This window comes from Dryas octopetala, chromosome 5 (genome assembly GCF_963921425.1).
Source record: "Dryas octopetala chromosome 5, drDryOcto1.1, whole genome shotgun sequence".
NCBI classification, from domain to species: domain Eukaryota; kingdom Viridiplantae; phylum Streptophyta; class Magnoliopsida; order Rosales; family Rosaceae; genus Dryas; species Dryas octopetala.
In genome coordinates this window covers 10,647,198-10,662,456 of record NC_141370.1, presented here as the reverse complement: position 1 = coordinate 10,662,456, position 15,259 = coordinate 10,647,198, and the positions used below count along the sequence as shown (strand labels likewise).

The following is a 15,259-nucleotide window of genomic DNA, read 5'->3' as shown; positions in this document are numbered from 1 at the left end:
TTACTTGGTCACAATTTGTGTTCTTGCAGTTAATAAGTGGATTGAGTAATCAGCCTAATTTTTGAATTAAACTTAAAAAAATACACCCTATTATGTATTTGTGGTGATAATAAGAAAAGATATTTTAGAAAATAATTTTAGAGCTATGCATACTAGACATGTTCTCGTTAATAGGTTAGACCAATAATTAGTCTAGTAGTATTTATCTCTCTAATATTAGGAGAGGTCTCAAGTTTAAATCTCATTCCCTCCATATTAAATAAAAAATGGAAAACCGATCTCATCATGCTGAGTGGCACACCACCCACTTAGAACATGCCATCTGTTTTAATTACAACTTTCCATTTTCATCATCTTTTTCCCTTTTCTCTTCTAACCCAGAAGAGATTTCAGACTTGTATGAACTCTATGATGCAGTAAATTTGCTTAATATTGGATAATTTGGATATAAGAGAATATATCATATTGGCCATGCTCATCACATCATGGCGATTGTACCTTTTTTTTTGTCTTTTTCTCTTTTGAGAAGTCAAGGCAGGTTTTTGCATTGCAAAGCCTGAACTAATACATTATATATATTCATCAGGATCCGAATCAAGGGTTTGCTGAATTTAAATACACTATAGCTCTAAGTTCCATCTTGACATACGACCCTTCTCCTTTCTTGACCAAGAAAAATCAGTTGATGACTGCTTACTGTGCCTGTCCACAGAGACATAATCATCACACAAAATGAAGAAGACTAACCCAGAAGATGAGGAGATCAACCACATATCCTTTCTCAACCAAGAAAACTCAGTTGATGACTGCTTACCGTGCCTGTTCCACAGAGATATAATCAACGCATGAAGTGAAGAATACTAAATCAGAAGATGAGGAAAACAACCACATACCACATAAGAAACTAATCAAAGACTACTAATTAACATGAGAGATTACAGTGATGCAGAGATATAGTGTACAGCATTACGCCGGCAATGTAGATTGTAGACATATTTTTCATAACAGGCACTCAAGTCCAAATGCGTCAATTATTCATTCTGGGATTGACAAAAATTTATTGTCCATAGATTTTTAATGTCCAGGACATGTTTGAAATCATGATCTCTAGCTAGGAGTACTATTTTCAACTCCCTATTGTTCTTTTGTACATATTTATGCACAAAAGCTTAAGCCCTTCAATGATAATCAAACAATATCACAACTCACAGACATGCCTATGGGTTGCTTTTGAAGTGATTTGTGTCTATTTGTTACTAGTCATCATCTGAATGATATTTTTGTTCATTTTGAGATTTATAAGTAGAGCATTTTTCCTGTTGAAACAACAAATTGAAAGTTTTAACACCTTACAAAATCAGCTTTGTCTGCACATATATGAATCCAACAGTATTCAGGTAATCCCATACCTAAGACAACATTCTTTTTCAGTTCTTGTATTTCATGGTTTCTTTCTCAAACCCAATTGTAGGAAATTGCTTAGCATACTCCTCGACGTCATGACGGAGCTTTGCAATCTGAGATTGAAAGTGAGGCAGTGTGGCCACGAAGTCCTTCAACTTTGTTCCTGGGTATACAGAAATGTTAACAAAATGCAATTCCATATTAGCAGATGCAAGCACTAGGATTGCTGACAGCCAACTATTAGACAGCATGTGTATATGAAAGAAAGACAACAAGACAAAGAAAAGCTTGGTGAGCATGAAATTTATGATATCAAAGATCTAGGAACCTTTGGCTTCCTCCTTGACCTTCAATGCCAACTTCACAGCAGCATCAAAAAAATCTGCAACCTTAGCAAAATCCTCCTCAACAAATCCCCTAGAAGTAAGAGCCGGTGTTCCTGAAGGTTCAGAAGAATCAGTTGGTAAGGTTACTGAAAATTTAAGAAAGAAATAGAGTATAAGAAGGACCAAAATGATGAGAAGCGTTTACCCATCCTGATGCCACCAGGAACCATGGCAGATACATCTCCAGGAACAGTGTTTTTGTTGGCTGCAATGTGAACAGCTTCCAACACCTTTTCAACCCTGGAGCCATCAATACCCTGTAAAATGAAATTCAAAGAAACAGTGATGTCAGCGACTTTTTTCATGATGGAGAAAACAATATGTTACACCATTACATGGAGTCAATATCTCAATAGCATCTCGACCACAGATTGTTAGTTTCAAAAATTCTCTAATTATAAAGCACAACTAATTGGTCGACTTAGATGATTACACAAACAAATTTTAGAAACCCAGAGACTTCTCTCTCAAGTATTCCAGAAAAGAAAATTTGTCTCATTTACCTTGCTCTTCAAATTCACCAAAACTAAATGGTTATCGGTTCCACCAGAAACAAGTTCATGGCCCTTCTCAACCAACGACTGCATATTTTGTCAATTTTTAGCTATTAGAATGACAGAAGTAAATTATACACCCATGTACTAACAAGAGAACATTGTGTCAGTGAAAATTCTACTATTTGTTAAGAAAAGGAAATGTCTGATGTTGTTCTCTCTCTGTTTCTTTTCGTTTTTAATACATATAGTTACAGGAACAATAAATTTATATTTGTAAAATCTTGTCTCAGAAACAAAGATTGTTGCATTCATATACTGATACCTGTGCAAATCTTGAGCAATTACTGAGAACTTGCTCTTGATAGGCTTTGTACTCTGGAGTTGTAGCCTGCATTTACATAAGAGTCAGAAACTATAAATAATGAGATTTCAACTGAATCAGAACTTACAAATTAAAATGCTTAAGATAACATTGGTAATTTTATGAATGAACTTGGGGGAGGAGAGTGTGGTTTTGGAAGATGGGGTCCGATGAATGAACTTGGGGGAGGAGTGTGTGGTTTTGGAAGATGGGGGTCCAAATTGACCATAGTATGTTAAAGGCCAAGGGAGTCATGCTTCCTCAAAATTGCTTTGAATGTACTGGACATAAACCATGTATATCTTACATTGGACCATTTGGCACTTCCAAGAATTTCTTATAATTCAGTGGATCTCAGAAAGGTAACTCAAGTGCTTCAAGCACAAATTCTGCAAATTCACTCCAGTATGTGTCAGTTCTATACAACAACCCAAGGGATATCAGCATCTGTGTAGATAAATACTATAAGAAATCATTTACTGCCTTGGCCACCTGAGTTTTGAAGCCATTTCAGTGCCTACTGTAGTTAGCAACCAGCCAACCACCATTAGATGGGTGGAGAGTTGAGACTCAACTCAACATACATAACAAACCCCTATTCTCAACGTAAGAAATCACTATTGCTGATCATTTATTCCCATAAATAATTGAATATACTGCAGTGACAATGAAATTAACTTTTAAAAAGAACTTAAAAATGCAATGGAATTAATCTAAATCTGCATGTATACCTGTTTCAATGCAACTGCTAAACCGGTAATTGTGTGGTTGTGCGGGCCACCTTGAAGCCCAGGAAAGACAGCTTGATTGATTTTGTCTTCGTAGTCATACAACACCTTCGTTAAAGTATTAATACATGGTCATTTATAGAATTATATTGATTATATAAGGGAAAGAAACATAAATTCGCCAAATGATGATTAAGAGTAAACTGCAGTTTACAAAGCAAGTATTAATAAACTTTTGAACTGATCTTTGAAAACTCACCTCTTTCCCTTGCTTGTTAATCTCTTTTACCCCCTTTCTGAAGAAAATCATGGCTCCACGAGGGCCACGAAGAGACTTGTGCGTTGTGGTGGTCACAACATCTGCATACTCAAAAGGTGATGGGATGACACCAGCTGCAACCAACCCACTGATGTGTGCCATATCTGCCAACAATATAGCTTTCTGTTTGTCGCATACCTGTCAAGTACTTAAAATGTAATATTGGACTTTTCCACATCAGATTAAGGAAAGCCCACAAATGGAAACATATGGCAGACTTATGAGGATTAATTGATGGATAGGATTTGTCAGTTTGTCATTGTTCGCAAAAAGTTAAGTTATTAGGATGTGAGCCAACTATTATTTTTATATTCTAGTGCCCCTTACGTGTGGGCCTCTCTTCACCACTAGAGAGCCCTACACATGGAATTCAATGTAAATTGGGAGATTACAGCTGAAGAAATTTGAATTTACTACTACCTTTAAAAGCTTTGTTGATTGGATCCCAAGTTCTGATACCATGATAAGATTTGTTGGTTTACTACTACCTTTAAAAGCTTAAGTTGTTAGAACATGGGGCAGCTATAACTATAGATCAATGCAAAGGAGTTTACCTTGCGAATATGTGCATAATCATACAGACGTGCATAAGCACTAGCACCAGCAACAATTAATTTCGGCCTGAAGAGCGTGGCACTTTTCTCCAACTGAAAATCATTGTTATTCATGTCAAACGAAGGTTCAACTGGCACAGGTAGAAAAACTTAAATATGCAGTTCCTAATGACAAGCAAGATTAACGTAGAATAATATAGAACTCATCTTGGTACCCCTTTGTTATATGTTGTGGTTTACATCATCCATCACAGTGCTGATTTAAATAACTAGTTTTTGACATTGTTATTAAAAGGTCACATTTTACTATTCCTACAAGAGAACTGATAGGTTTCATTTGCAATATGTTATTATTTGGTCATCATTGATCTTCATAAATTCCTCTGCTGTGCCAAGGCCATAAAGGCAAGGTAGTTTAAGGCATTTTTGAAGTATTCATTCATGCATCATGGGATTTTTTTTGTTACATTGGAATGGATCAAACCGTTATCCTATCCTAATCCCAACCATTTCTCTATCCTCCCTCACCACTTGGGCTAACCCCAAGGGCATACATCATGGAAATTTTATCAAGTAATTTACTACATATATCTTAGATATTCTACACAGCTTGGTTTTACCTTCCTTTTTTCATAATTTATAATGCAGCTTCGTTTGCACGACATTGACTTAAAAAGACTAGGGGGCCGCAAGGCAATAATGTAACAATAAACAAAGAGTAGTGTAAGAATCACTATCATAAGAAAATTTCTAAGCTACCTGGTCGTAGTCAATATAGCCAGTGCTCTCATTCAATCTGTATGGCATTGTCTCAAAAAAGATGGACACAGCAGATATCTTTTTGGTGTCAGTCTGCACATTACCAACAAAAGAAATTTGAAAAAAATAATGTAATTACTATCAACATAACACTGAACTGAAAATTATAAACAGTATGAGTTTCTTCAAAGTTAATTTTGACAAGTCAATAGATGTTATAAGAACAGTTGTACTACTCTAACTAAAGCTACTGAAAGTTTCCAGAGAAAGAATCTGCAGATGTGTACAACTATGCATGGAAATCATCCCTATCCAAACTTCACAGGAAATATTTTCCAATAAACCCTTACAACGACCATAAACTGATATTAGACATGTCATCACAGAAGAAACAGCTTAATGAAGGTTGTAAGTACCTGATAGCCATGAGAAAGATGCCCACCATGAGGAAGATCAAGTGCCATGATTCTATCATGAGGTTTTAACAATGCAGTGTAAACCTGAAAATTAGCTGGAGACCCTGATAAAGGCTGCACGTTGACTGCAATATAGAAAGATGACATCATGTAAAAGAAAGCTTGTAAGCTAAAAAAATATATTAGAGATGGGTGTTTGCTTAGGGTTGAAGATTCAATGGGTACTTGGTCCTTTCACACCAAGCTCTTTCACACTGTTGCTAAATATAATCATACAAGACACAATCAGGAACATAAAGGTAGAGCCTAGAAGATGGGTCAAAGACTAAGATGCAATTGGAGATGTTGGTTGGAAGTTTTTTGATTTAGTCTTAGCTTCTGAAACAAACTCCATTGATAATTGCTTCTTACAAGACATCCAAGCCTAATTTCTATACAAACTTAGGTTAGATGCCATCGTGCTATCCTGAATCATATTGTAGCTGTTTGACAACTGGTATGTGAATACGGAAAAATGGTCCTTGTGAGTGTTGAGATGAATAGTCCACATGTATGCTTACTTTCAGACATTGTAACAAATAGCTGGAGGCTACTCATGAGTCATGCCATATGAATTTACCTCCCCATTTTGCTGGGTCCAGCCGAAATGCTTCCAAAGCACGCTTCTGGCATAAGGTTTCTGCCATGTCAATGAACCTGAAATTAAAAGTTTAATATTTAGATTTCGGCCTAAAAATAAAACACAAAGAGTTGACTGTAAATACTCAGCTTTCAAACACATATAAGCAAAGGGAAGTGGTTGGGAAGATTTCACATACTCATTTCCTCCATAGTATCTAGCCCCGGGATATCCTTCGCTGTATTTGTTGGTCATGACTGACCCAACTGCTTGCATCACAGAGACTGATGTGAAGTTCTCTGAGGGTATCAGTTCTAGCCCCTTAAGAAATACAACAAGGAATTCTAATAAGAGATGAAGCACACACCACTACTTGATAAACATGCTACAGAGAAACTTGGTACCATCATCTAATCATAGAAAGATCAAATAGAAAAACTTTTCTCAATTGTGGCCTAGATAGGTTTAGTTTTCAACATAGGCTAGCAGTGTTCACTGAAAAATAAGCCTCAAATCCTATCATGGTCCATTCTAACAACTACAATTCATAACAAAGTCTTGATTTGATTATAGAATAAGAACCATATACCTTCCATTGCCTGGCTTTCTCGTGCTCAATGATGTCTGCAATTTCGGGATCGACAGCCTCCAGTGGAGCATTCAATTGCTTAGGCCACTGTAAGCCAATAAAAAGTTTATATTTCAGTACTTAGAAGCAAAACACAGCAACAAACAAAAACATAAAACGAAAAACCAAGTCAGATAGATAACAGGATATATAGGATTAGGAGCTTACTGTGACACCGGACTTCTCCTTCTCGTACACAGCTTCATTAGGCAAAGATGACTGTAAAAGTGACAGAGAAAAGTGGGAAAAGTGGTTAAATATGATCAGGCATTCAATGACAGAACAGAACCCAACAAAAGAAATGAATATAAAAAGAGAACCATGTAATAAAGAGAGGTGGCATTGAAGAGAGGTCGAATGGGCTTGTCCCCAGAAGAGGAAAGCCTGCGAAGCGCCAATGCCATTGCCATGTTTTGCTTGATTTCTTGGTTTCAGTTGGGTTGGGTGAGGCTTTGGTGGTTGTAGGAAAACTTTGTGTGTTGGGTTTTGTCCCACCCTGTTATGGATGGCTTCAGAGTTGAGATTTCATAATCAAGAGTTGTGCTGTAACTTAATTATGTGGTATAAAAATGAATGAATTGCTACATGAGATTGAGAAAGAGAGAGATGGCACCAAAACCATCCATGAAAGGCCTATCCGATGTTGTCATTTCTTAGCCACAAAGGGACTCTCACAGATAATAGCCTGATCGGGTTCGCTGTAATTTGTGAGACAAATTTGGCCACAGAAGCTTTTGAATGGTTCCTCCAGAGGAGTTCACGAACTTGGATGTCATTTTCGTGAAGGTTGTTATTCATTTGGGGCCTGGTTTTTTACCAAACCCATTTCCCACGTATTTTGTTTTTGTTTTGGTAAGCATTCTCACAGTGCCTTCCACGTGGAAATATACTTGTGTTGTATTAATATTTGTCAGGTTTATAATATTATAGCAATTTAAGTAGGGAGACCCAAATATGATTCAGCTGACACGAATAAGAAACATGAGTATGATATGAGCCACTAAACACGAATAATAAACATGTTGGGTTAGTCTCAAATAAGAGTAATACAATTGTGGTATGATAAACATGTTTAACTAATATTATATGAAAAAATGAGTTATTTTTCTTGTTTATATCCATTTATACGAGCAGAACAATGCTTTGTAAAAATGGAAACGATCGGGGCTTGATGACGAGATGCATTGTTGTCCATATAGATTTGGACCAAGAAGGCACAGGAGACCGAAAGAAATACCCAAAGGCCTAGAAAGCCTAGTGGATGGGACGAGCTCCAAGTATGTGCTCGATACGAACATTAAGAAATAACATTCTTATTGAGACCTAAATGGACAAGAGTCAGTATAGGTTTGGTGCCCAATGGTATAAGGCCCAAAGCATAGCCTCAGTACCAATATGAGTAAGACCCAAGATATGACCTCGTAACCTAATTAAAGGTCTACCAAGATATAGGGTCGGGGCCTTGTTACATGGGAGCCTTGGGGGCCTACACCATAGGGACGCCTTGGTGGTAGGTGCTCATGGGGCAGACCCAAGATTGGGACCAATAAGTGATTAGCTCAGTACCAAAGCACGGTCATACCTTGAGACTTCAGCAGAAGGTGACCCAATTGCAAGACTCGTGCATAGCTTCGGAAGAGCGACCGGGCTTTTTGATTAGAAGGCCCACACCATGCAAGGCGTTTACCAACCGCTTCGTGGCATTGCGCGGTTGGTCATCTCGTTCCAACTTTACAAGGAAACCTCGACTATGATCACTATAAATAGTTGGTGTTATTCACAATGTACCATCATGCCAACAAAGCTATTACTATTACATAGTTTTGGTATTTGTGACAACTAACTTGAGTGTCGGAGAGTGTTTGGTGTTTGGTCTGTTGCCACACTAGTGCCTTTATGCTCTCATTGTTTGGTGTCTTACCTTGTAAAGTAGGTAAATAGTGGCCTTTTAACTTACGTGTAGTGACGTGGACTTTAGCATGGATGTCAAAGTATCTCGTTGATTGCTTAGCAATTTTGACCATTAACATTTCTCATTTTGTAATACGTATTATATGGTCATTGTAATATGTATTATATGGTTCTTTTTCATATATTTTTGTTAGTGTCATGATTAAGTAAATTTTTATCTTATAAGTGATAGTTTTGGTTTAAAAATGAAGGAAAATTGTGCTTAAGTTTTTAATTTACAAGATATATGAATTAATTTGAATACGACACGATACAAACGGATTGGTTTTAGGTTAGGATTGAGTCACTTAACACAATTAATTAAACAGTTAGAATATGGTTAATTGATATTTTTGTTGCATTCGAAGGAATAGAACTCTAGATGTATTCTAATCCTAACTCATTACCTTACCATCCCCCTCCCCACTTGGGCTTATCCTAAGAGCTACATTAATCAAGGTTTTAAATTTCAAAAATTTCGGCGAAATTTGGCCGAAATTTTCGATTTGAGGAGGGGTCGAAATCGAAACCTAGTTTTGTTAAATTTTCGGGATAATTTCGCCGAAATTTTCGCCTGTGATCTGGTTTTGGAATTTTGGGTTTTTGGAGAGGAGGCTGGGTTGGAGAGAAAAAGATGGGTTTGGGAGAAAAATGGGGCGGTGGTAGGGGGCGCGGCAGGGGGGAGATCGAGGGAGAAGAGGAGGGGGCGGCTGTAGGGGAGGCGCGGCAGGGGGGAGATCGAGGGAGAAAAAGGAGGAGCGGTGGCAGGGGGTGGGCGGGGGGCGCGACAAGAGGGAGATCGAGGGAGAAAGAGGAGGGGGCGCTGCAGGGGGCGCGGCAGAGGGGCGATAGTGGAGGCGTGGCAGGGGGCGAGGCAGGGGGCGCGGCTGGGGGGGTGATAGTGGAGGCGTGGTAGGGGGGATAAAGTGGTGGAGAGAGAGAGAGAGAGAGAGAGAGAGAGAGAGAGAGAGAGAGAGTGGAAGGCTTTTGCTGGAGAGTGGAGACTCGGGGGGAAAAGAAAGGAAAGGAAATGAAGGAAAGAAAAAGAAGAAAAAAAAAAAGGAAAACAAGAAAAAGAAGGAAAGAAAAAGAAGAAGAAAAAAAGAAAAAGAAGGAAAGAAAAAGAAGAAGAAAAAAAAAAGTAAGAAAGAAAGAGAAAAAAAATTAAAAGGTTTAGGGTTGATTGGGGTTTGGGGCCTTTGGGCAATTGTAATGAAAAAAAATAGTTTAGGTTTTCATTTGACCTTTTTGGAGTTTCGTTTAGTTGTTTTTAAACCCTAAATTTGTAAACTCTAATATATTTCTATATAAAAAATAATTTAAAATACTCTAAAGAGCCTAAACCCTAATATCATATACCATATTCTAGTTTGAGGTTTTTGGGCAATTGAAAAAAAAAAAATGATTTGAGATTTCGTTTAGCCGTTTTGGGGTTTCGTTTAATTGTTTTTAAACCCTAAACCAATAAACGTTAATACATTTTTATATAAAAAATAATTAAAAATATCCTAAAGGGCCTAAACCCTAATATCCTATATGATATCTTAAATAATATAGAGTATAGATTATAAAGTATATAGAATTTAGTATATATATTATAGAGTATAAATAATATATTAATTTTATTTATTCATTATACTAATTTTATTTCACAGTATTTACCTTCAGCGCATTATATTCATCTTATATCACATGAAACTTACTATATAATTTAGTTTCTTCAATATTTTTTATCAATGTTGTAGATAATATGTTAAATAAACATATAGTAAAGTTTCATTCAAAATTTCCATATTTTGATAGTAATTTCCATCGTTTCCGTTTAATTTCTGTCGAAATTTAAATATCTTTAAAATTTCTGTCGAAATTTACATCGAAATTTCCTCGAAACCCAAAATTTTATTCCTTGACATTAATTGACTAGTATTTAACAAAAACACAATAAACATGTTATAAACACTACCCACTAAGATGAATCACACCACCTCTATTTATACCATCATAGCTTTGTATGTTGTAGACACCATGGCGTGGCTAGTATTCTTGGACTTACAAAATGGGGCTCTCCCAGACAAGGGCATGGACCGTGGAATTACAATGATGTGGGCTTGGGTTGGTCTTTCTTACTTCTAATTTGGGTTTCCTACTTACCTTATCATTTTCTGATCATTTGTCCAAAAACATCATTTTCTGATCGTGGGCTTTTTGCCTTAAGCCCGTAACCAAAATAAAATAATGAACATGAAAAGCAAAAAACGCTAGAAGGAGGGGTCGAACCTCCGACCTTGTGGTTAACAGCCACACGCTCTAACCAACTGAGCTATTCCAGCTTGTTGACAATCTTACAATTAGTAATAATATATTAGCATTTAATAATACGTACGATAGCATAATGTTCATGTTGCAATTATGAACTTACGAGACAGTCGCTGCTACATTCGTCCTGTCCATGTGCAAGCACTGTTTTTGTCTGGGTCCATCCTATTGACGACATGTGCCCCTTGAGATCTTGGCCTGGAATATTCAATTAATTTGTTTGACCATATACATATGTGGCAAAGTTCAAAGTCTAAATAATTTGCTATTTCATATCAAAGATGGTGAAAAGCATGATGTGATTCCCACTTCAAGGAATTAGATGGTGTCAGGTGTCTTTCTATAGGTTCATTGTATTGCTTCCTTGCAAGAGGATACTATTTTTAATTTGTGTTACCTTGGAAAAGATTAAATTCTTATATCCTAATTAATTAATTCAATTTTGTACCATCCTCACCACTTAGATTAATTAACTCAAAAAATGAAACCGTTAATATAGCTTAATCGAGATTGTAATAATACTAAATGAATCATTTTTAGATCTGAACCACATCCATATATGTTGCATTCCGTAATGCTGACCTATATTAATTGGGATATTGTGAGTGATAACAAGGGAATACTAATTATTGGCAAACCTGCACTTCATAAATTCATGAAACACTTGGCAATACATAACATGATAACAATCACATCACTCAAGCTTTGAGGGACAAAAAGGAATCCAAGGAGTACGTACGTGGATCAGAAGAAAATAAATAAGTGATAAAGTTGGGACACCAAACCCTAGAGACTGCAGTACTGTGCTTGCATGAATATATATATATATATATATATATATATATATGTCTCGACACTACTACTGTCCTCTGCTTTATCTCTTCCCTTACAAATTACAGCAACACGACAGGTACCAAGTCCCCACACGTTTTGGTGGGTGTGGCTGGTGGATGTGTGGCTAGCTCTACCCAAATCACATGCCCCAAATTGCCTGGCTAATTCTTCTCTTTTTATCTTGGAAAATTTTCATGGCTGTCAAAAATTTCCTTTGGAATTTTTTTAGTTTCATCAATTTAGTTTCCCTTCCAAATTTTCTACGAATTCATAAAAAGAGAAAAAATAAAGTCTACGAAAGAATCATTCGGAGAAGATAAATTATGTGCTTTCATGGCTCCATCTTTTTGTTCTTTTATTTTCTTCCACTCATATTGCTCTCATTATTAAGAAGTTTGAAAGATTGATCCATCCCCTTATCAATTTACAAAAGAAGTTGTTAAAGCTCTATGTCAAGTGCCATTAAGGTACAATCGATGAAGAATTGGAAAAATTAATCAGTATAATCAGAATATTATCATGTGGTGTAACTAAGTTACGTGTTATAATATAGATGGACAACGAGTTTATATTTAATTTTAAGATACAGTATTAATAATATATACTTACATTATAACACATAAATTAATTATATCATGTGACGGTGTACTTAGAACCTTATGATACAGTTATTGTATATTATAATTAGAGAAATGCTATCTACCTTCTCCACCAACTTTCTCTTTTATTTTTCTCATTTTGCAATATAGTTTTATAATCGAACCCGTTCATTTTTTAGATCACTCTTTAAAAATCATCTCTGCAAAAAAATCAATCAAATCGAAAATCATTTGTTATGTAAATGTGATTAAATAAACGGACAGTTTTTGTAACAATTAGATTCATCATATGTCTATTTGATAATTATTACATGACCAAACGATTTCTGATTTGATTGATTTTTTGCAAAGATAATTTTCAAAGGGTGATCTAAGAAATGAATGGTTATGATCGTGAGACTAAACTGCAGAATGAGAAAAAGAAACGACGAATTCATTTTCATCGTACATCAAATTGCCCTAAAATAGATGCCCAATCTTATTGTTTCTTGACAAAAAAAAGTCATTATTTCTAGAACCAAAATATGCTATCAACTAGAGTAGTTAAGACTATAGATAGTAACCAAAAGGTTTTCAAGTTGAACTTCCCCCAAATTACTATGGATGTATTGTTGAAATGAGTGTCTGCCATTAATAGCGTAGAGTCAACGTTTGTCATTAATTGAAGTTAATTGCTTAATGTGCTGCATAATTGGATGCTTAAAATTATGCATTTGCAATTAATTAAGTTAGATTTGTAATTAAGACAGATTAGTTGACTTTGTGTAAGAACTTTAAGTTTCTCCTATATAAACTTCCCATGAGGAGAAGAATAAGAACAAAAAATTACCCCAAAACATTAGTTTTGACATGTATATGATTTGCAAATAATTTATATACGCATGTGTTGAATTAGCTAGAAAAAATAATTTAAAGTAAGAATCATTATCAATCAAACAAAAGATCAATGATTTGCGCTTTATTTTGCTAGCTGTGGTTTTTCTTCTTTCCCCTCTTTGTATTTACTACCATTCTTAAATTGATTACCTTGTGCGCGCTTTGCTCTTTACAGTTCAGAATCTTTCAAACGTTAACACATAAAATATGTGTCAAGCATTTCGTTTGTAAGGGATCTTATCAATATATCCTCTTCAACATGCATCTAACAACCAAGCTGTTTCAATCAATCAAAATTAGTGACATAGATTCTCGATCTTCATCTTTCTAATATAGTGTACGTATAAATAATAGATATAAATAGGATTTGTGTAAGAGAGTAGTTTTGAGTTTTACCTAACAACTAACAGTACGTTGCAAAAGTTATCAATTTAACAGCTTTTTTTTTTACATTAAAAGAGTCCAATATTTGATATGTCATTCTATCATATATAACCCATTTCTCCACCCCCACTCATAATTTAATAGCATCATCCCTCAATCTTAACCTATTTTCTTCGATCTCTCTAGGCTACCAATGGTGACAACCATGGTCACCGGCCGCCCACTATTGGCGTTGTCTCTTCATAATCGATCCGTGCGCGCCGCCAACAAGGAGGCATTATATTTACGGGAAGCCCCTCATGATACGTACTCATCTTTTTTATTTTCTTTTTTATTTTTGGTAATTATATAAGGGGTAGTGCTAGAGTGTCCTAATCATTTGTGCTATAATTGTGTACGTCCTAATGATATGACATTACCACATATGTTTTTACAAATACTATTTTAACCCTTTTTAATTAAAATCTTGTAAATTCTATATATTTTCTATTTTAATTCTATTCTTTGCTCTTAAGTATATATCGAAATGCAGTGGAAATGTTTTAAACAAAGATCAATGATCATTCCTTTTTTAAATAAAAGATTGTTTCTAACTTTCCATCAAAGGATAGCAGCTACGTACATACGATCCGATCACAACAGCTAGGCAACAAGATTGCCCACAACATTTTATCTCTCTTCTTCTTCACTTTGCAGAGTAATAAATAATAATTAATGGTGTCCAAAATCAATCAATATTTTATGTTTAATAAAAATCAACCAAAATTGAAGGACCTCTCTCTTGCTTTCCTTAACAATGAATCAGTCTCACGACACAAAATCAATAGTCTGTCTAAAATTGGATCAAACTTCCAAATTCCACGTACCACACAGTTCCCTCTTCTACCATACTACCATAGGCACCAAACAATCCTCATAATTTGAGATAAAACCCAGGCCCTCTCTTTTGTCCATCCAAAAAACCCCACCCTTCCAACTCTGTCCAAACTTCACCTAGACAAGAGAGCCGAATAGGAGAGAGAGAGAGAGAGAGAGAGAGAGAGAGAGAGAGAGAGAGAGAGAGAGAGAGAGAGATTAATTACTTTTTTTTTTTGCCGGGAGATTAATTAGTCATTTTAGCAAAAAAATTTAGGTAGGATAGGAATCTAAGATAGTCTTTTAACACTCATGATATCATGATTATGACGTGGAGTTAAGTGATGATGTATGCAAACAATATCGGATTAAATGTGCCTTATATAAGATGGTGAAATTGTAATTTTAAAGAGAGTAAGATATATATATATATATATATATATATATATATATACTTATCGAAGGAGAAAATAAAATGATCGACATGAAAATTTTGGTAGGTTGTAATAATTAACTTTATTTTTATATATTTATATAGAGTAATGTTATTTGTACTATCTTAACAAACATATCTCTTGGACCATATTTGAAAGTGTAGTTTTACTTCTATTACAAAAAATATTGATACAAAACATAACTAGCTAGCACGCTGAGACATACGTACAAATACTTTGATTCATGTATGCATATAATATGCTTAAAATAACAAATCCATGAAAAATATTCTAGGAGAGTTGGTACAAAATATATGCTTGCCAACATGTGAGTTTTGTC

The 15,259-nt window shown here is 35.4% G+C and overlaps 1 protein-coding gene and 1 non-coding gene across 3 annotated transcripts; both read right to left on the bottom strand.

Annotated features, from left to right (window-relative positions):
* Positions 1 to 412: 412 nt before the first annotated feature.
* SHM1 (serine transhydroxymethyltransferase 1) lies at positions 413 to 7,325 on the bottom strand. Of its 2 annotated transcripts, none has more exons than XM_086244645.1 (16): positions 6,992 to 7,325; positions 6,840 to 6,890; positions 6,633 to 6,719; positions 6,243 to 6,364; positions 6,044 to 6,120; positions 5,425 to 5,549; positions 5,009 to 5,101; positions 4,250 to 4,342; positions 3,636 to 3,833; positions 3,380 to 3,484; positions 2,610 to 2,675; positions 2,294 to 2,371; positions 1,936 to 2,047; positions 1,733 to 1,843; positions 1,410 to 1,567; positions 413 to 819 (listed from the first exon to the last, which is right to left on the bottom strand). In XM_086244645.1, exons 1-15 carry the CDS (start codon positions 7,079 to 7,081, stop codon positions 1,428 to 1,430), a joined length of 1,548 nt encoding a protein of 515 aa, XP_086100771.1. In that variant the 5' UTR covers positions 7,082 to 7,325; the 3' UTR covers positions 413 to 819; positions 1,410 to 1,427. The 2 variants fall into 2 exon arrangements, with proteins under 2 accessions (XP_086100771.1, XP_086100772.1); XM_086244646.1 differs by having other exon boundaries at positions 413 to 702; positions 6,992 to 7,324.
* A 3,552-nt stretch (positions 7,326 to 10,877) lies between these two features.
* Positions 10,878 to 10,951, bottom strand: TRNAN-GUU (transfer RNA asparagine (anticodon GUU)). The gene has a single exon. It is a non-coding gene; the product is annotated as a tRNA-Asn (tRNA).
* Positions 10,952 to 15,259: the final 4,308 nt, after the last annotated feature.

Bases quoted from the DNA above. Each gene is read 5' to 3' on its own strand.
- SHM1 (XM_086244645.1), bottom strand. From the start codon at position 7,081: ATGGCAATGGCATTGGCGCTTCGCAGGCTTTCCTCTTCTGGGGACAAG. The intron at 3,834-4,249 runs GTAAACTCCTTT...AGTACTTGACAG, and splicing joins ATTATGCACATATTCGCAAG to GTATGCGACAAACAGAAAGC. The intron at 2,676-3,379 runs GTATACATGCAG...ATGTAAATGCAG, and splicing joins TAGCAGTTGCATTGAAACAG to GCTACAACTCCAGAGTACAA.